The sequence below is a fragment of the Podarcis pityusensis genome (genome assembly GCF_964106645.2).
Source record: "Podarcis pityusensis genome assembly, chromosome: 14".
In the NCBI taxonomy this organism is placed as follows: domain Eukaryota; kingdom Metazoa; phylum Chordata; class Lepidosauria; order Squamata; family Lacertidae; genus Podarcis; species Podarcis pityusensis.
This window is the reverse complement of record NC_138039.1, coordinates 22,599,395-22,621,315: the sequence shown is the minus strand read 5'-3', so window position 1 is coordinate 22,621,315 and position 21,921 is coordinate 22,599,395. Positions and strand designations below refer to the sequence as shown.

General features: G+C 44.6%; 1 protein-coding gene and 1 long non-coding RNA gene across 2 annotated transcripts in view; one reads left to right on the top strand and one right to left on the bottom strand.

Annotated features, from left to right (window-relative positions):
- The window catches only part of LOC308463285, a 447,382-nt gene that overhangs the window by 106,573 nt on the left and 318,888 nt on the right, over positions 1-21,921 (top strand). The gene's annotated exons all lie outside the window — the stretch shown is intronic.
- LMF1 (lipase maturation factor 1) overlaps positions 1-21,921 on the bottom strand; it is a gene marked incomplete at its 3' end in the record, with an annotated part of 158,479 nt that overhangs the window by 76,027 nt on the left and 60,531 nt on the right. Inside the window, exon 5 of the mRNA XM_080980098.1 lies at positions 21,367-21,432. Within this exon, the coding sequence (XP_080836224.1) occupies positions 21,367-21,432 (66 nt within the window). The remainder of the gene's footprint in view (positions 1-21,366; positions 21,433-21,921) is intronic.

The following is a 21,921-nucleotide window of genomic DNA, read 5'->3' as shown; positions in this document are numbered from 1 at the left end:
ACACTCTAACTCCCCAAGCGGGGGGTGCAATCATCTGGGGGGGGCGTGCTAAGAGGCAAGGGGGCAGCAGCTGTAGATGACTACAGACTTTAAAAAGCTGGTATCAATAAATCTAAGTTCATCAGTTTTGTTGAATTAATTAAACTTAATAGTTGCAATTGGATTTTGAATGAACGTGCAACTATTGTCATTGCTTTGAACGTTATTGTGTTATTATCTTCCTTAGTGGGTTGTGCAAACCGCTCTTCTGAATAATGCTTTTTTATAGGGTAAGGTAGGGGGCACTGGGGATGAATTTATGGGACCGAGGGGGCAGTGGCCTGAAAAAGTTTGGGAACTACTGGTCTCACTACTCTACCACATGTGGCTTTGGCAAAACTGCCCAAAATAGAATTGTCTGTCTGAATATCTGCTCAGGCTACTGGGATGTTTGTGGCATTGTGACAATCCTAGAAAAATGGGGCATTCATTCCCCAAGCAAGGATGTTTGAAATGACCAACAGCCCAACTCAAGTGGTTCCAGTGCAAAGTGGGCTCAGGCAACCTTCAGACCTGCCCTCACTTGAATGGGAACTCAAGCTCCGCTTCCACCATTTTGAGGCTAGGATCATGGGGGTTTGCTGGCTGAAAATGCCACGCCTGCCTTCCGTCACTTGTTAATCCCCCCTGCCCCCCCCCAAAAAAAAATATTGGGGAAGAGGGGGAAACTAGCAGGGAAGCAGAATTGATTTTTTTTTACTTGATCAAATGAAGTTGACACTAGGGTTGGGAGGAAAATTTGGGTTCAGTTTACATGTTATTGCAAACTGACCTAATCTGCCACTTTCCAAAATAATACGTGAACACAGCTATCCTTGGAAATTTCCACCTCTCTGAATTTTGCAATACAGTTCTCCAGCAGAAAAACAAACCTACAAATGGTGTATGTTAGCAGAAAGTGTAGAGAAACATATGAACATGTGTCATATTGGGGGAAATGGCTTGCAAAAAATACAATTTTGACAAGATGGACCCCCATTCCTTGTCAAAATTGTATTTGAAAAATATTTGTTTTCTGAGAAATGTGCATCATAATACCAATAAATCTTCATGGTGACCTTTTAAAAAAAATAAATAAATTGCAAGCTAATGCAAAAATAAGATTGGAAAAATTGTAGGGGGGAACAAAATTGACAGATTTGTTGATTCCCAGGGGTGAGGGAATCCCTTTTTACTCTAGGGGCCACATTCCCTCCTGGGCAACCTTCTGAGGGCCATACACCAATGGTAGGAGGTTCCCCTCTTCATTTGCATCTATTAGTTTTTCCTAACAAAGAAAGAGGTGAGAGAATGCCCATTGTTTGCCTGGAACAGGTAGCAAGTGTTCGGAGCAAAGAAAGAAAAAGTCACCTCAAGTCACATCCTTCAAACTCCCAAGCCAACATGATACAATTGGGGTGGGTGGGTGCGTGGAATCGTATATAACCACAATGGAAGACTAAGAATCCGTTCCACTCTCTGTCCCTGCAAAATGATGGCCATTCTCTCCTCCTTTGTTATGAAAAGTTAATTCATCTAAATGAGAAGCGGACCACAACAAGCCACCTCAAATCGCATGCTTTTAAAACTGGGGTACAGGATGACATGATACTCGGAAAATGGACTGGGGCAGGTTGGGGGTCCATCTATACTTGTCCCTTGCCATTTGGAACTCTCTATCTCGCTCTCTTGCTCCCCCTCTTCAATTTTAAACTAGAAACAGATGTCAGAAACCCAAAGCAGTTCTTATGCAAAATAAAAGTGGTATATTATTTCTAAACTGCTTCCTCTTTGCAAACAGGCCCCGGAGGCAACGGCTGAGCTTCTCCGGCATGGATTTAAGTGGCAACTTCAGAAAAGGGGGAAAAGAAGGGGGGGGAAGAACCTCGCTTGCATTAAAAGGAGAAGAAAAGAAACCCAGACTTGGTTCCTTATCAATCCCCCTCCACACAAGACCCATGATGATGCCAGCGTCCCAAGTGGGGTGGGGTGGGGGTGGAGAAAGATGTTGGAGGGAACTACTAGAAGCTAATTCAAATGCACCACTCTAAAATTGTTTAAATCTGAGAGCTCAGGCTGTGAATCTGGTTAACATCAGGCGAAACAGGAGAGGCAAATTAAGTAATTTCTCACCCATTAATAGATTTAACCAGTCAGAAGTTATTGGATCCAGGCCATGTAGATTGCCTTATTAAATTCCGAATACCAGAAGCCAGGTTTCCTGATAGGGAGTGCTAATGAAAAATGAGTGGAATTTATGAGCACTTCAAATTTAATTAAAGCAGGGTCCCAGGTCCCTTAATTTTGTTGCTCTTGGGCTGGGAGCTACAGCTACCTGCACAGTAGCTGTGGCTTCATCAGATGTTCAGCGGCACTCAGCTTTTAAACACGGTTAACCAGAATACACTGACGTCTCCAAACTTCTGGAGACAAGTCCCAGCGCAATGCTAAAAGTCACTCCCAAGGTCCATCCATGCAAAGCATGGGTGGCCAAGAACATGTCACCCCAGCACCCACATGCCTGCAGGGGTCCCAGCTGTAGAAAGCACAAGCCTTCACTAAGATACTTACCAAGTATGGCAGGGTTGCAAAGGCAGCCCCGTGCAAGCAAAGCAAGGCCAAGCAAAGGATATCTGTCTCGGTCCAAATGTGATCCAGAGACAACGTCAGGCAACACTCCAAGGTCAATGGCACAGTTCAGGCGAGGGTCAAGACAGGTACCGTATTTTTCGCTCTATAGGACACACCCGAACATAGGACGCACCTTGTTTTAGAGGGGGAGAACAAGAAAAAAAAAATCTCCCCCTCCCTGCTCAGCGCCCGTTCAGCAAAGCGGCAGGACAAATGGAGCCCCTTCCATTTCTCCTCCCACTTCGCTGAAGGGGCGCTGTGCAGCTCTCCCTCTCTGCTGAAGCCAGGAGAGTCTTGCTCTCCCGGCTTCAGCAAAAGGAACCCGAAGCCTTTGGAGAGCAGCGCAAGTTTCCGCTGCGCTCCGGAGGTTTCAGGCGGCTATCCCTGAAGCCTGGAGAGCGAGAGGGGTCGGTGCGCACCGACCCCTCTTGCTCTCCAGGCTTCAGCGAAAGCAATGCGAAGCCTCCGGAGTGCAGAGGGAGCGCTCCCTCTGCGCTTCGGAGGTTTCGCATTGCTATCACTGAAGCCAAGGAGCCTGCATTCGCTCCATAGGATGCACACATATTTCCCCTTAATTTTTGGAGGGGGAAAAGTGCGTCCTATAGAGCGAAAAATAGGGAAACTAGAACAATCCAGATGACTTCAAAGGGAATCCTCAAAATTGGATTCTGGGCCCTCTCCCAGTTCTTTAATGTCTCTGTCCTGCGGGGTGCCTGTTTCATCCTCTGATAACTCCACATCCAGTCTCAGGCTAGGCATCATGCTGCATTGGGTCCGTATCCCAAGGTAGTAATCGAGGTGTACAAAATTGCAAAGTATTCCCTTGGCATGCAAGAGGCCCCTTCTTCAATCCCTCCAGGTAAGGTTGGGAAAGATTTCTCGTCTGGAACCTTGGAGAGACACTGCCCATCCTCTGTGCAGACAATCCTGTGCTGCATCAGGGAAGGGGAACTTTTTTCAACCCGAGGGCTGCATCCCTTTCTGGGCAACCTGCTGGAGGCCATATACCAGTGGTGGGTGGGGCCAGAGGCAAAGGTGGGTGGAGCAATGAAGGCACATTTTACCTGTGCACAGTAGACTAGTTTCTAAACACATTCACACAGCCCTCTGCATCTATTTAGGCTTGTGCTTCCCAAATGGGTCTCCAGCTGTTTTTGGACTACAACTCCCATCATCCCTAGCGCTCAAGACCAGTGCTCAGGAATGATGGGAACTGTAGTCCAGCTGAAGACCCAAGTTTGGGAAACACTGATCTTGGCAAGAAAGAGCTATAATCAGAGTTCAAGGACACATTCCAGACAGGCAAAAACCCCCAAAGATGGTGTAGAGCAGGGCTGATGAGGGGTGTGGCCTGGAGGAAAGGATGTGGTTGAGGAGTGGGGAGGACCAGACAGGCGAGGGGGGTCCAATTTGGCCCTTGGAGCTGAGATTCCCCACCCTGAGATAGATGAACCAATGGTCCAACTTGGTATAACAGTTTCGTATGTTTCTGCATACGACAACATTTTCGTATGTTTCTGCATTTGGGGAGTAATTTTGAGAGGAGGAAGGGATATCTCCTTCCCCAACAGACACCCCTCCTAGCTTGCTTGACCCAAACATTCACAAAATGGTAAAGGATTCTGAGATCTGAGGAGGGAAGTGTCTCTTAACAAGGTCAATCCTTCACTGACCCTTTCTTCCATCTTAAAAACGGGAAGACTACCATCCACGAAAGAGTTTTGCATACCAGCTCCGGTATTAATTGCCCCTGATATTAGCAAGCAATGAGCTCTGCCTCCCCTCAGCCACCCCATCTTTCATCCTAATGCCAATGTTTGTTTATAGCCCTTTGCTTGAAACCCAACATCTGCAGTTGCACCGTAAACTGGTGGGAAAGAGTTCAAGAATTCCTTAATCAGTTTATTAATGACCCCTCTTGTATGGAAGTCAAATTAAAAAGGAAAAAAACACACACACCAAAACACCACCGAAGGCCACTGCTGCAACCCAGAAACCACATTAATAAACATCAGGGCTAACAATGAGCAGAATCAAGTGATGCTCGTCGTCAATCCACCCCCTCCCCCGCCCGCCTGCCCCACTACCACATCTGTGAATGTTTCCCTATAAAAAGACACAACGAGGCAGCCTTTCCAATTGAAAAAGCCCTGACCTTCGGGTGGGAGAGGGAGAATTTCTCACCTACTTCCCAATCATTTGTGTGAATATTGCCCAAAGAGCTATTTTGTGATGTCCAACAAGTTGATTGCAATCTACTGGTAGATCCCCGCGAGGTTTTGGTAGATCACGGGTTGATCTCTGGCTCCCCTTCCTCAGCGTTGTTGAAACTGACTCCTGCCATGCCCCCTATTGTTGTCTGATCAGTGGAAGGGAAGACGGAACTTTCTCTCAGTGGCTGCTTTCATTCAAAGCAATATTATTGTGAGTGACTTTCCCCCTTTCTTTGACCCTTGCCTTTAACCTCCCCAAAAACAAAACTTACCCCCCTAAGAAGGTATCTGCATAAAAATGGGGCTTTCCTTCTCCCTAAAAGAAAGCTCAACAAGTCTGACCTGAACCCCAAAAAACCAGGGGTAGATTATTGCCAGATTTTAATTTTGAAAGTAGATCACAGTCTCTCGGGAGTTGGCCACCCCTGGTATATACAACCCAGTTTGGCTTAAAACCACAGTCATCACAGGTGTGTGTGTGTGTGTGTGTGTGTGTGTGTGTGTGTACATATACACCAGTCTTCCACAACTTGGTGGAAAGCAGCTGTTTTGGACTAAAACTTCCATCAGATCCAGCAAGTACAGTTTTGTTGGCTAGCGCTGATGGGAGTTGTAGTCCAAAACAGCCATGCTGGCTGAGACTGATGGTGTTGCCTTTTAAAATGGCTGTGCTGGTGGGGGCTGGTGCAGTTCAAAACACCAGGAGAGCACCAGTTTGAGGGACACCGGCATATACCAAACTAGTCCTGCGGAAGAAAGTATTGAGTCATTTACATGTCGATCCCCAAAATTACGTGTTCAGGAACTGACTTAAATGTGTACTGGTTCAAGAGCTCTTAGGTCCACCCAGCGTGTGGTTAAGAGGAAATCCCTGCCTGCTGTATATGTTGGGTGCTGGACTGCCCCAGGCTCTTTGGTGGCTCGGCAGATCAAGCAGCTTGGCTGGAAGTCAACTGGGTCTGGCCGGAAGTCAGGCGGAACCACCCATGTGTGGATGGCCACAGTGTGCACCCACTGTGTAATATGAAGCCTTTCACTGTACTGAGCAGGAGAAAGAAGAGGATGAACAGTGAAGGGGAGGGGAGCCTGAAATAACTCTGATATGGCACAACCCCTAATTCACACTGCATGCCAATGCTAAATACAGACCGATTTCTCCAGTGGTTTTATTATTCGTGATGGAATCCCCTGTGGCCTCCAGCAACTCATTTCTGAGCTAATGGATTCGGTCCAGCGTGGAATAGCACAAGGGTGAATCAGTCTCAGGTTACCCAGCAAAGATGAACCACAGGAAGGTGAATGAGAGAAAATTCTATGGGTAAGATCACACACACACAACCCATTCAGAATATCACCCTCACTCCCCCAGCACAAGACACATGCCGGAAACATTTAAAGAGCCTGAACAATTTCCGCGTTTGGCCTGAAATCACGATCCAGCACTGTATTTCGGGGTAGAAAGACATTATCTTCGGATTTGAGCGTCATGGCTCTTAAATACGCACACACCAGTCAGCAGCTCTTTGACAGACGTATGAAATACATATGCACTGACACTAGAGAGAGGGGGAAAACAGGATATCATAGGGATTTTATTTTATTATTTATTTTTTGCAATGTGTCCAAAACGTTCACGGTTTATGGAGTCCTCACTGAGGACTGCTCACATGCCCAGGTGTATAATCTGGGCCTAACTGAACTACAAAAGAAAAGCATTTCAAAATGCCCTTACAGACAAATCTGTTTTCAAAGTCCCATTTGCTTGTTTTTAACATGAGCTAAATCTGTTTCCCACCCTATGCTGGGGGACAATCAAAGCAGAGACGGAGTTGAGAGAACCCACACAAATGAAGATTAGACAGGTTTGCTTACATGGAGAGGGGAGGAGAGCATTTTGCGGAAATTCATGTGGAGAGCATACTCAGCAGGCCAAAATCCAGACAACAACATATGTTTTAGTGGTAGCTAGTGACCCTTGTCCAATTAAGTGTAAAAACAGCTAGCACACACCCAGGCCTTATAATTGCAAGCTAAGATAACACTGCAGCATTGGCATCAATTCTAAAGGGTAGGACCTTAACCAGCCCCCACCCCAAGATTTTCAAGGTACTTTAGAATTTTGGATTGGGGAGGAGGGATTTATTGCATCAGTCCATTTACAGCTGGAAGAAACATACAATTGCTCAGATAGGGGGCAGGGAGTACCAGAATGCATTGAGGCTCCCTACTCAATGATTTAAGAAATAAACAGATGGTGTGCCCCTACTGTTTGAGCGAGGGCATTGTAACACATCCCTGAATTCCAGGGGTGGTTTTATTTTTATTTTTACATTGTTATTTAGTTTCATAAAACTGTAGAGTTGGAAGGGACCTTGAGTATCATCTAGTCCAGTGGTTCTCAAGCTGTGGGTTCCCGGATGTTGTTGGACTACAACTCCCACCATCCCTGAGCTCTGGCCTTGATAGCTAGGGGTGATGGGAGTTGTAGTTCAACAACATCTGGGGACCCACAGGTTGAGAAAGGCTGCTCTAGTCCAACCCCCTGCAATGCAGGAAGATGCAGCTGTCCCATACAGGGATTGAACCTGCAACCTTGGTGTTACTGGCACCATGCTCTAACCAACTGAGCCAGCCAGGCTCACTAAGCTTTATTACTGTTTGGTGTTAAGCTTCTGTCAGCACCCTGTCCCTGATGAGCTGGGTGCCCAAGTCCAGAGAATAGGATGCTATCAAAACCATTGGGGGGGCATGGGGTTAGCAATGGGAATTAAATTAGCAAAATACACATCCATCAAAACACTGGGGAGAATGGTTAAAGGATCTAAAAGTATGACTTGCACACACTGCTGAGCCAGAGGAAACAACAGAAAAGGTGATTTTAAAAATATCTGGTTTTCCTGAGAGTGGTTGGTTGGACCTGTCATGCTAAGTCATACCAAAGTCATGTTTTGCTCTGCTATTTTAATTCAAGATGGCACCTGGGATCCAAACACTGACATAGACTGCCACCCCATCTTGGGAACCCTTGTGTTGAGTTTGGTGACAATATCTCAAGAGGTGGCTGACAAAAAAAATAATGATGAAGTTACTCCAAAGTCACATTTTGGTCTACCATCTTGAATAAAAATGGTGCCTGGTAGCCAAACGTTGATGAAGACCGCTGTTCCCACCTTGGGAACCCTCAAGCCAAGTATGCCAATGATATATTGAGATATGACATCTCGAGATATCTTCCCACTTGCTTGGATGGAGGAGAGATTGGGGTCCATGTGTAGAAACTGGCCTACTGCACAAAGGTTAAATTTGCAAGCATTGCTCCATCCACTTTTCCCTCTAGCCTGGTCTACCACTGGCATGTGGCCCTCAGAAGGCTGCCGAGAATAGAATGTGGCCTTCATGAGGCTGAAAGGGTTCTGCTGCCCCTGTTCTAAAGCGCCATGGAAATAATTGGTAAGGAGTCACTTGTGCGATTAAGGGGCCACTTGGAGAGGCAGACAGGGCAAGTTCTTTCCTCTTGAGGACTTGCAAAGTTCCGAAGCTGGAGAAGCGGAGGAAGAGGAGAGTGTGAGAAAGCCAAAGAGGAGAGGCAGGACACCCACTCACCCCACCCTCTCCTTTCCATGCTGCCCTTAGGTAAGTCATGTGCAGTTCCTGCCCAAACCGCCTCTGGCTCTTGCAGACAAAAGGAACCTTCTTTAGCAGCAGAGAGAAAGCTACGCATTACCCTCACCATGACAAATTCATTTGGCCGCCTCAATTATAGGATAAGATCTTGTGACACTCGCTAATTTGGAGCCGCGTCTTTTCCATCTGTCCCATAACAGATACGAGGACGGGCATTTTTTAATTACAGTGCAATAGAAAAAGAAAAGAAAAGCGGGGTGACTGTAGACAAGGACCTTCCGAAAGGGCATCCAGGGTGTGCCCATAGAGGAGCAGAATAAGTGTGGAGGCTGTTTTCCAAAGAAATAGGAAAATCTTCAAACCAAAACAGTGTCTTCCTTCATGCAGTGGATGTAACAAAGTTGTTTTAATTTTTTTCTTTTGAATGTTTATACTCCAGCTTTTCATTGTTGCTGCTGGCTGCCTCGGACATTACGTACAAAAATCAGTACAGAAACTCTATTTTTGCAGCATGCATAAGCCATTGAATGTGCTACCTAGTCTAACGCGACAAAAGCGACTTGCAGCCCTGAAAGATGTTACACCAAGTCAGCTTACAAAGGGGAGAACAGAGGCAGCGGGGAAAGAAAGCAGGCAAGCATTTCTGAACCGGGCTGTGCATATTGCACAGTTCAGACACTCAAACTCTTGGACTGGGTTCTCAATTTCAGTTAGAGCAAGCAGCAGTTTGGATGTGGAGTCGTACTTGAGACAACATAAACTACAGTGTGTGTATGTGAAATATTATACACAAAAGGGAGAGCTTTCTGTGAAGGTCCACAGTTGCAGGACAGTGGTTGGGAACTTCCGGCCCATGGACCAGATATGAACCTCCAGGCCTCTCCATTTGGCCCACAGGGCTCAACTGCCCTACATCTGATGCCATACATACGCTCCCCTCCACCATGTGCTTCTCTTGTAGTTCCACACCTCTGCTAAAAAGCTGCCCTTGCCAACCTGGGGCCCTCCAGATGTTTTGGACTACAACTCCCATCATCCTTGACCATCAGTCAAAGGATTGATCAAGGCTGTGATCCAAAACATTTATCTGAAGGGCACCGGCTTGCCAAAGGTTGCTCTGGAGACTAGTTTTCTGCACATTCAAGATAGGCCAGTATCTCTTTTTTAAAAAAAAAAATATTTTTTATTAACCGGCCAATCAAATCAAATCAAATCACATCACATAAATTCCAAATTACAAAGCCGAATTTTAAATTTTGTTGAGGGGACCCATATTTCAAGATCCGAAGGGGGATTCTGATCATCTTCTTGCTACTGCGTTAATGTCCAAATCAGTCCAAACAAAGTTCATAATTCTATCCAGTCTTATCTTGCTGTTTCCACATCTCATCTTGTTCGTATATTTTCTCTTTTTTCTTTATGATCTCTTCTGATAATCTCCTTAAACTGATAAACACCAATAATAATCCTGTGTGAATTTTTCCGTTCGTCCAATCCTCAAATCGAGATGGTTTCCATATATCATCGCATTCATAGATAACATCGCTCTTTCCATCATTAATCACAGAATTGTCGCTCTTAAGTCCCTCTGAGGAGATTCACCCACAATAAAAAAACAGCTCTATTTCTCTATTTCTCCTCCCAGACTTAAGTCCTCCGACAGAACTTCCTAATATGGCGACGGTATTTTTAACTGCGTCATTCCAAAGCCCTTATACATTCCACGCTCTTCTTAAAACATGCTTTGGTTAGAAAGTTTATCTCCACACAGACGTAAATCCACAGCTTAAGTCCTTCAAATGACATTTCTGACTTGTGAGGGGGGGGGGGATTCTTGTTTAATCACATAGAGGAAAGAAAGGAAAGGTTTTTTTTCCCCTCCCCCATCCAGTCCCTTCGCCATACCGAGTCTTGGTGTATCTTCATCTGATTGATTCATGTTCCTCCGACTCATCTTGTTTATCAGAGATCTCTTCTGTTAGCAGTCTTTACTCCCCCTCCTTCCTTGAAATATGTGCATTCGCTTCATCCTAATCATTTCTTTTGAAGTTCTTGCAGCTAGAGGTGTGGATCAGAGGCAGCATCCAGGAGCGTCGAAATCCACAGGAGGGCATTCTGCCTAGTGCCCCCATCCCCACAAATTCGGGGGTGGTATAGGGCACAGCAGGCAAGGGCAGCCCCCCCCACAATCCTGGGGGGGTAGGGAGGCTATTTACTCCCATCACAGCCTCCAAATTACCTTGTGTGGGTCGGAGAGATGTTATTGTCAGCCATCTTCTGATGCGCCCCTAGTGGCCCCCAGACAGGCCAGTATCTCAAGAGAGTGGCCACACTTGATGCGATTGGAGAGGTAGGCCAAATTCCCTTTCCCACCTTGTGATCTCAGCCCCCGAACCACAAAAGCATATTAAAGAGCACAGAAAAAAGTCCTTTGTTCTGCCATAGAAGGGGAGAGTGTAACTTATCTAAGTCCAAAGGGGGAGAAATGCCTTTGGTATACAGTGTAAACTGAACTGAAAGCATCAGCGGAATAATAAAGACATTCCGGGACAGTCTCCTAACATTTCCCCTGGGCACATCGGCCTTTTAATAGGCAACATATAAGATTTCCGAAGGTGGGGATGAACCGTCTTCGAAAGAGAAGCAAAGGCAGCAACATCTTAACTAGTAAATTAAACCCATACTGCACACTCTCCCATGTCGGGGGAGAGAACCCGATAAAAGGGCCCGTATTACAACAATGCCCCAAGAAAAGGGTCTCTCGGGGAACCTTGAGTCTGAAAAGCTTCAAAAACCTGGCACAAGCTTTCGGGAAGATTCGCTTGAGGTAAATTGCATAATAGGAAACTAAGCCTGCGTCTCTGAGAGACGCAGAAACCTAATGAGGAAATACTGCCGGAGAAATATGCCAGTAAGCTGAGCCCGTAACACAAACACAAGTGGGCAAGGGCTTTCGTTCTTTACAGCAGCTTCTGTCATGGTCAGACTCCCCCGTCGAGTATTAATCTCTCAGAATACATCTACAGGGAAACTAGAAAGAGAATTATCCCATCACCTTATAGCAAGCACAGAACTTTCTGTTATCTCTCATGTCAAATGTCAACCCTGTGTGTCTTTCTTTGCTAGTTGACAAGGACAAACAATTGCGACCAAATATATTTTGATCACATTTACCAGTAAAATGGAAGTTCTGAAGAAGTCACATTGCTAAGCTGATGGGTGGCAAATGTGGTACTCTCCATACAGTTGTGACTCCAGCATGGCTAATACATAGGGACGATGAGAGTTTTAGTCCAACAGCATCTAGAGGACACCATGTTGCCTGCATCCAACTTAGCTTCCTAGATGTACTTGTTGCCTTTAAAAGTCTTCTAAAGTATTTGGCGAAGAGGGTCTCCCATTAGCATCATACAGTACTGACTAATCCATACTTGGCACAGGAAATGGAACACAACAACATTACTAAAAAGCGGGTCCAGGGGTGAGCCAAAAACAGAGAGCAGAATTAGGGTAAGCGCCATAATGAAGAAGAGCCAAGACTAATTTTTACTCTCAGCCACCTGCTTGACTAGTAAGTTTGGAAGGGGGACCAAACTCACATTTTTTATTGCCAGGCAAACTGATATGCCCACCATATAAATACTCACCATCGTACAAATTTCATGCCCTTGCTATATCTGAATGTACTTGCTTGGCTTATTCAGACATTTGTACAACATTTACAGTATCAAGTTGTATGTGTAAATTAAGATGGATGTACTGGTGCTTATTGGATTTTTTGTGTGAGCTGACAGGGGTTTTCCCGCCTATCTTTTTCTCCTTTCTTTCCTCTTGCTTTTCTTTCCTTTAATAAAGAAATGCAAATAGGCATTTTTGCACTGCCTTCCCTTTCCTTCTGTAAGGCATCTGTGCCATTTACTCCAATCCCCAACCATGTCTCTTTTTCTTCTTCACGCCTAACAACCAACACACCTTGCACCAAAAGGCAAAGGCTGTCATGCTTAATAGGCTTGGAAGAAAAGAGCAAAAAATGAATGTAGCAAGCAAAAAAGAGACTCCATACAGATTCACACTGTTTGGTGAGCATCTTGCTAGAGCAGTGTCTCCCACTGCTGAATCAAAACCAGAGGCACTCTTATACCTGAAAAGGTCAACAAGAACTGTTTGTCCTCACTACAGTCCTGAGCGCTTGTCTTGACTACAAAGAAGCAAGCCCAGTGCAATGACTCATGCAGAGATGCAATGGGCAGCCTCTTCTTGGGGAACATTTTACTTTGATCTCACAAGAGCGTTTCATTCTTTAAATGGCTTGATTTTTTTTCAGCATGCTAACAGCTTTCTTGCGGCAAACCAGTGTGCCCTGGCACAGAGTTTAAATATTGCTCCATGTATGTGACCGTGTGTTTTATTATAAATCGACAGTCATTTCCTAATTCTGTATCAGGCTTTGCAGAGCAAGCTACAACTCCAGAACAGCCAATTCTCAGAGTGGAGCACAAATCAGCTTTCGCTAACCACCGATACAAAATTCTCAAACCTATAAATTAAATTAATAAAAGGACAAAGACTCCTTTTGTGCATTTCCAAAGCCTGGAGGATTTTACAAATAATAAGACGGGAAAGTGATTTATACTCCTAGATTAAAAGCTGGGTTGGCACGCACAGCTCTTTAAAAAGAGCACAAAACTTTCATTAACTCATTCGGGAGCAATGTTTTAAAGTCACAGCTTTTGCTGTTCCTCACAAAAAAGACAAAGAGCAGGTTAGCTGCAATCCAAAAAGGCTGGGGTGGGGAAAATAAATATTGTATGGGTCCCACCAATGTGAGGAAAATATGTGAAACAAAGTTAAACTATATGTATTTGGCACGTTTAGTCAGGAAATCAAATCATGCGCTGAAACGTCAATAAAAAACTGGTTACAGCCATCTTTTTTCAAAAGGGCAAAAAACCCAAACCCACCCTGCTTTCAAGAAAAGAACTTTAAAGTTTAAACATTAGTTAGTTTTTTAATCTTTTTCACCCAGAATCAAACAGCTTTTCTGCCACCCACAGCTCCTGTCTCATACTCCAGCCCATCAATATGTTAAAAGTAGATTTTGCCACCTACCATCTTCTTGATGGACGTGCCAATCACAACACCTGCCAGTCCTTCCTTTGCCGCCTAACCAGTTTCAAACCCCCGTACTCGTTCTCTCCCCCTCCCCCAGTATCATTAATTAACAAACAGCAACATATATTTCTCTGTTCCCCTTTTATCCCAACTATGTTTGCCAACTGCACCGTTTTTCATCATACAGCAGCCTTGAGAAATCTCCGTAATGTACGGAATATTCAAAGCACACACAGTGAGAGCTTCGATTTACTAATTTATTTTTAAAGGCTACAGAAGGAGAAATGCCACATGCCTGGAACATTTGAAACAGACTCGCCTAAGAGAGACAGTGGCGCGCAGTGGTCAGAGTGTCGGACTAGGACCTAGGAGACCAGGGTTCAAATCCCCACTTGGCCATGAAACTCACCAGGTGACCTTGGGCCAGTCACTGCTCTCAGCCTAGCCTACCTCACCGGGTTGTTGTGGGGATTAAAGGAGGATGAGGAAAACCCTGCATGACACCTTGAGCTCCTTGGAGAAAAGTGAGGTATAAATGCAACAGTAAATAAATAAATGGGGCTATCAGCCTGTGGTAAGGAAGGAAAGAATTTCTCCAGGTAAACCCTTTTACCAGTCAAACAGTCATAGCATCTCCCAAAGAATCTTGAGACCTGTTATTCAGTGAGGACACCAATATATTCAATACTAGAGATCCCCAGCCTTCCAGATGTGTTGGACTGCAAGTGGGACTGAACAGTCAGAAAGGGGAGGGAACCTCCCTCTAGGTGCGAAATTGACATGTGAAATAGACTTAGCTGCCCCAACCCTAGTGACAAGTGAGCAATCCCCAACCCTCTTTAACAACCAAATGATACTTCCCTTAAATAAATTTCTTGAACTTCTCGAATACTATTGGATTTCAGCTGATGTGCTGAAAGCACCATGGTTACTTTTTTTTAAAAAAAAGAGGAAAGAGAAAAGGAAAGAGAGGAAGAGACAGAACAGGACAGATATAAAGGTAAAGGGACCCCTGACCATTAGGTCCAGTCGTGACCGACTCTGGGGTTGCGGCGCTCATCTCGCTTTATTGGCCGAAGGAGCCGGCGTACAGCTTCCTGGTCATGTGGCCAGCATGACTAAGCCGCTTCTGGCGAACCAGAGCAGCACATGGAAACGCTATTTACCTTCCCACCGGAGCGGTACCTATTTATCTACTTGCACTTTGACGTGCTTTCAAACTGCTAGGTTGGCAGGAGCAGGGACCGAGCAACGGGAGCTCACCTTCTGATCGGCAAGCCCGAGGCTCTGTGGTTTAACCCACAGCGCCACCCACGTCCCTACAGGACAGATATAGTAAATAATTAAAATGGATCCTTATAATACAGACAGGGGTAAAAGCAGGGGGCTGGAGCTGACCAGGTTGGAAACTGCTGTCCATCCCAGCCAAGTTTTCCATCAACAAGCCAAATCCTGTGGACCCTTAAGAATGTTGGGAAATGGAGACCTGGCCTCAAAAACAGAGGCGGGTCCCTGCAATTCCACACCTGTTAGTCCATGGGCTAAAAGCCTCTTACAGGGTCGCCATGGATTAGACGTCTGTAACAGGCTGCCAGGATTAACCTGATTAAGAGCTGCGATTGGGGCAAGAGAGATTGTGTGTGTTTGGAAGGGGACGGGAAATGTTTCCGAGCGAGAGTGAGGTGGGGTTTGGGTGGTCCTGCAAGAGAGAATGCACGAGCAATGGCAAGATGAAATCCAATCGCCATACAGGAAGCTTTCGCAAGGCTCAAGACAAATCCTTAAGAAAATAGAAAAGAATCCGGGAACGAGAATCGGGTTACCGCTGAAACTACAATTGGCATATTACCAATGCATGTATGCTTCATGATTGACAGACGTTCCTCTGGATGTCAAGTGCTGGGGGTGCTATCTTCGTGTACTTCAAACCTCCTGGGATTTGCAGAGTGAGTGCATGCCCCCAGGGATTGTTCCATCTTGCTTATAATTTTGTCTTTTCTTTTCTTTTTTGCAGAAAAGAAAGCTAAATCAACTGGAAAAGTCAGGTCTGCGTTAGGGGGTGCTGCTCAAAGCACTGAGCTCTAAAGCTTTAAATTGCCAATTTTAGGAGCACGCGGGTTGCTCAGGTAAATCACATAGGAAGCTGGTTTATACTGAGTCAGACCCATAGCTCCAGCTAGTTCACTAGCAGCAAGGACTATCCAGGATCTCGGACATAGATCTTCTCCCAGTTCCTGGAGATTTCAGGGATTGAACCTGGGACCTTCTACCTGAAAAGCAGGTGCTCTACCGCTGTGCTACAGCCTTTGCCCTGTCACTAGCTCTGTGGTGTTCCAAAGCATGCCTTTGCATGTGCACAGGTACCTGGAGGTTGGGGTAGCGGAAAGGTTGTGCATCTTACAGTATCATGGCCACATAAGTCAAGGAAGGTGCGTGCTTCAGTGCCCCTGCCCAAGTCTACCGTTAAGAAGACTTCTACTGAGTCAGGCCATAGGTCCATTTGGACCAGTGCTATTGACATGGACTGGCAATAGCTCCCCAGAGATTTCAGACAGAAGGGAGATGGACCTTCTGCATGCAAAAGCTTTCCACATTCACTTCTCTGTCCTTTCCATATCATTTAGGGAGTATAGCTCAGTGATAGAGCACCTGCTCTGCATGCAGAATTGCCCAGGTTCAATTCTTCAACTTCCTCCTCCTTAGTCTCACCATGGCCCTTGTAGAACAGGAAGGAAGAGGAGGACAGGGGCAAAACTAGAATGAACTGGCTCTGCCTCTCATTGGCTCTGACCCTGCCTACTGTTTGGGCCCCATGCCTTCTGTCCTATCAGTTCCAATGGGCACCAGGCACCACTGAAGGCAGCTGAAGAATTGCGTGAAACAGCTACTTGTGCAGAAGTACGAATGCCTTCCAGACTGCTGTTCGTTCACTTGTTGTTTTGTCCTACTGTTGTTATTGTTGTTAATATTATTAACATTTTGAGTTATGAATCACTTTTCATATAAATTGCAAGACAATCCAAAAGTTCAACCTGTGCAGAAGTATCAAACATATTTTGATTTTGTCCCTCTGGATACAACTGAAGAGAATGGCCTTACATTGCATGGAGATTCAATTTTCATGCATGGAAACCCATGCGCCAATATACGAGCAAACATGTGCATGTTTGGGCACGAATAAACAACATGTTACATTTGTGAAAGCAGGAAACAGGATTCTCCCCTTTTCAAACCTCCACATGCACAGAATATCTGTGCACATACTCACAATCAACCCATATGAATCTTTTTTAAATATCTGGTTCGCGTTTATTTCCCTGGGGGACGTCTATTATATTTCACTTCCAGCTAGAGAAGATAAATGGCGATCCCTTTCTGGTTTGGCAGGGCTAAAGAGTAAAAATGCAATACTTTAGAACCAGCCTACCATTCCCACCCCTAGACTGTCTTCCTTGCAGTAGCCTGGCTTAAGAGCTGGATCCTGCATTATCACCAGACCATCACATTCTTCAACTCTGAAATCAATTCAGTCTCTCTCTAGCTCTGCATTTATTTATTTATTTCCTATCCTAATACAACCCCCGACTATTCAAATTGTCAGCTACCGCATTTCTATTTTTGCTATCCTTGCCTCTCATTTTCTTAGCAAGAATGAAAAGCAGAAGAGAAAGGAAGGGGGTGGAAGGGAAGCAGCAGAATTTTTTAATCTCCTTTGTTTCATTACAGTTGGATTCACAAGTGCTTCTCGAAAGCCCTCAAACCTGGGCTCCGCACATCTGTTTGTCAATTGGGCCTGCTAATTCCAGGCATGCCATGAAAGAACAGCTAACAAGCCAATGATATGTGACGCTTGCAGCTCTCGTTGAAACACAAAACCCTCTTCTGCAGCCTACTGCTGTCAATTTTGATGGACAGGATTCCCACCACAATTCAGAATGTGCTTTCCTACAACAAGCTAATTTGGACATGATGGAACTTAGACTACCATTAGCTCTTTTTAAAGCTCCCGGAATCTGAGCAGGTCTATCAATATCAGACAGGCACTTTCATTGCCTTCTAAAACATTGTTTGTGTAGGCAACCCTACCCAGGCATGAAAATTCATTATGTATATTTGACAATTAAAAACTGTGTATTATATCTATAGATCATTTCATGACACTGCTTGTTTTAAAATGTTTTAAACTTGAGTTTGATCTTATCTGGATTCAGATTCTGCTTACTGGTTCTCACACAGTCCATTACCAAAGTCAGAATTTGACGCAGTACTTCCACTGCCATACCTGCAGATGTACAGGTGAAACAGAGCTGTGTGTCACCAGCATACTGATAGCACCTAGCAGTTTCATATAGGTGTCAAACAACATGCAGGAGCTCCAGAAGGGGCTGTTCAAATAGGACTGAAATCACTATATAGCAGTGCTACTCTGTCCCAGTTCAGACAGATCCAGGGAGATAACACAATTTGATTGTATCAAAAGCCACTTCCTGAGATATTTCCTTTCCTTTCCAAACTGTTTCAAAACACAGTGGTCTCAATTTCTCATAAATTATTTGCTCTCTTGGAAGTGGGGAGATCTCACTTGTCTTCACTCATTTTTTTTTAAAAAAAAACCAATTAGCTTCTGAAAATACTTATAACATAGAATCTGCATATACCTCCCCTCTCCCATAAATATTTGACTACCAGGAGGAGTGCAGAGAGAAGAAACACCATGGTGCATCTACAGCAACACAATTGGATGCCTCCATCTGCCCTAGCTACAACAAAACATGTCTCTCCTATATCGGTCTAAAAACAGCCACAGCAGGCGTTGCAACCTTCCAACAGTTTGACTTTATCCCCCAAAGTGCACTCCTCTGTTGTTTCCTGAGACAAACAGATGCCACATACACAAGCACACTACAAATTATACAGTAAAATATTTACCAGGTTTGTATGTTAATTTATATTTGGTTATATCAATTAAGTATCTTCTACTCTCTGTCTTAACAGACTGTCTCGCAGTGAGCCATGGGTAGCTGGTGACAAACGTACAACATTGTCCTTCAAATGTGTACTATACATTTTCAAAATTGCCTTAGATGCTTCCTAAGTTTTTTCTGTAAGAGCCATGCTCCATAGTCTATCCTGCCATGCTTCTAGCTGTTTTCCAATATTGTCCTACAAGATTTCTAGCTGCAGACATAACTGAAGGAGAAAAGAACCTTAAGGAAGAACATTTTGGCTTAAAAGGGGTTTTACTGGGGAATCTCTGCATTACCTTTGAATACAATTCCAATCCAAACAATGAATTTGCTTTGCTTGGTGTCTACTGACAATTCTAACAGTGACCACTGGTTCCTAAATCTTGGAATGATTCTTCCCTGGTTATCTACATAAGTGACCTCCAATGTTTTGAGGCCAATCTTGAACCCAACAGACATTTTAGGGACCCTTTTCTTTTCTTTTTAAAATTATGTATCGGCAACGTGGTAGGCCTGCTGTTACAACCCATCTTAGACCAGGCTGCAACCCAGTTCTAGGCCCCAATCCAGAAACTCAAGACCAAAGACCTACATTCGCTATAGATCAAGTATGGGGAATCTTTCGCTCCTCCAGGGGCTGCTGAACTACAACTCTCATCATTTCTGGTTGTTATGGCCATGTTTGCTGGAGGGCTGAGGGGAGTTGTGGTTCAGCAACATCTGAAGGGCCAAAGATACCCCACATCTGATCTACATTGAAACAGCTTTGCTGCTCTTTGTATCTGGGAGACATCACCAATTCCTTTGAAGGAGCCTGCCTCCACCATAGCCTGTTCCTAAGAGATATCTTGACTCTCCTCATATCAGCATTTTGCCCAGTCTACTTGAAGGCCTCATTTGGAATATATCACTTCAAAAAGCAAGAACAAACAACAGCAACAACCCTTCCGCTTATTTTAGTTTTGGCTGTTCTGCTCAGCTGGTTGCGTCCCAAAACACATCCCAACAAATTGGAGGTGGGGTGAGGGTTAAGCTGCAGATTTCTTCTTTTAAAAATCATTTTATTATCCTGATTATCTTGGATTGACTCTGTATTTCCAGAGAATAGGAAAGCATCTGCAAAGCGTTAACAGTATAAATACATGGCTCTGGAAATTTATTATTATTTTTAAAATAATTCATTTTAAAAAAAACCCATAGTGTATCTTTAGAGAATCTGGCCATCTTGAAGAATTGTCAATGGTATGCCAAAGCCACATTTGGGGAACTCTCGGTTATTACAGGGAAATTTCCTGGACTGACTCTGTGATGTGGGCTTTCTGGAAAAGTCTGAATTTAAAAAATTTCCGCCGCAAATTAGGGCAATCTGCATGGGGTGATTTTCAGTCTCCATCAGAAATTTATCTGATGCCCTAGAGCAGTGTTTACCAACCTTGGTTCTCTAGCTATTTTTGGACTACAATTCCCATCATCCCTGGCCACTGGTCTTGCTAGCTAGGGATGATGGGAGTTGTAGTTCAAAAACAGCTGGAGACCCAAGGTTGGGAAACACTGCCCTAGAGATGTAATGATCTAATCTGGCATGTTGATTTTACTTGCATTTTAACAAACGAAGCTAAAAACTTTTGAAACTGCCGAGTTTGTCTGATCCTGCATTTTCAAATTGGCATCCGTTAATTGTTACTAATAAACTCATGAATGGGAAATTTTTCCATTGAAGAATAGAACCCTGGAAAAATGTCCCACCTTTTCTGCTCCACAAAAATCCATTTCTACCCAGGGGTCTGGAAGGAAAATAAAGTGCACAATCTTGCAACACCAGAAACAGCACACACCCTCCATGCGTGATCATTCTTGACTCCCCCTATCTACCCGCTCCGATTCATGTTTGAGAGACCAAGCATTAAAAAAATTGGAAGAAGCAATGAGAGGCCATGCCTACCTCTGCAAAAGGCACAGAGGCAGTCTTGCATCAAGAGAAGGTGAGGCACCTCAGGCAGGAGACTTTGGGCAAGATTACATAACAAGAGCCCCATGGGATCAGGAGAAAGGGTCCCCATCTAGATCACAGTGGTCAACCAGTTGCCCCAATGGGAAGCCCACTAACACAAGCTCCCTCTCCCCACTTGTGATGTCCAGCCTAGAGACATACTGCCTCCAACAGTAGAGGGAGTGCACAGCCATCATGGAAACACATGCCACGTCTGCTCAGAATGAAGGTGCTGGAGACAAAAGCTGGGTTGGCCAACGTTTACACAACAGGTCCAAGAGGTCCCCAAGTACAACCAAGAGCCTATTCTATCGTCTGATCTCACCTATATATGAGCAGCTTTCGTGATCCCTTCCGTCCAACGGTAGACTGAGTTACAGCACCCTACCACTTCCTTGCATCCTTAATTCCGCCCCACAACTGCCCATAATGACATCAGGTGACTGACAGCTGTCAAAGTTCAAAGAGGCTTTCTGTTGCTGCCAACCAGCTAATTGGCTGTTTCAGCGACCTCCATTGAAGGCGTGCCATCAGTGCCATACAGCTGGTTGTACATGGAAGAGTCAAAGGAGCTTGCTGCAATCGCTGGTAAACTGAATGGTGGTTACAGGTAACCTATTTGCAGGAAGTGGTTTGGATTGAAACAACAGCAAAAAACGCTCTGTAGCAAGTGGACTCAAATTGCTTGCTGCAAATGGAGCATTCTCTCGATACAGACACGTATCTTCCAATATGTCATTGGAAGGGAAGATGCAAAGGCTGAAACAACAGATAACTACAGGAAATCCACAAGACATGTTTGGCAGCTTACCTCGTAATGGTAGTCCATGCATGTCAGATCTCTCCAGCAACGATCCCCTCGGATTTTGATCAAACCCTGTCAAAGAAAAGGGGGAGCGGGGCGGAAAAGGGAGGTTCTTTTTAGCATCACAATTCAGATGAGAATTTAAAAGCTGTATTTATTAAAAGGTGTTGAAAGGTATTTCCAAAATCTGGATCCCTCCTTTCAATGGCCTTTCAGCATTTGGAAATGAAAATACAACTAAAACCCAGGAAGTTTGGGGGTTAATTAAACACCCACAACACATGCAAAGGCTATGGAGATTGAGTGCTCCTACAGTTCCTGAGCACACAAGTTGTCCCAAAAATATTTTGGTTCAAAAGGAAAGCAAATGGTGCATATGGCATTTTTCACAATATATCAATAACAATAAGCTAGTGGTGATGCGCTGTTTCTACATCAGTTTGCACACATCGTTTTGTGTGCATTTCCTCCTAATATAATTATTATATAGCACCACTATACCCTTTGCTCTACACATTTTCTGTGCACATTTTTTCGGCTGGAGTACTGATTCGCAAAAAT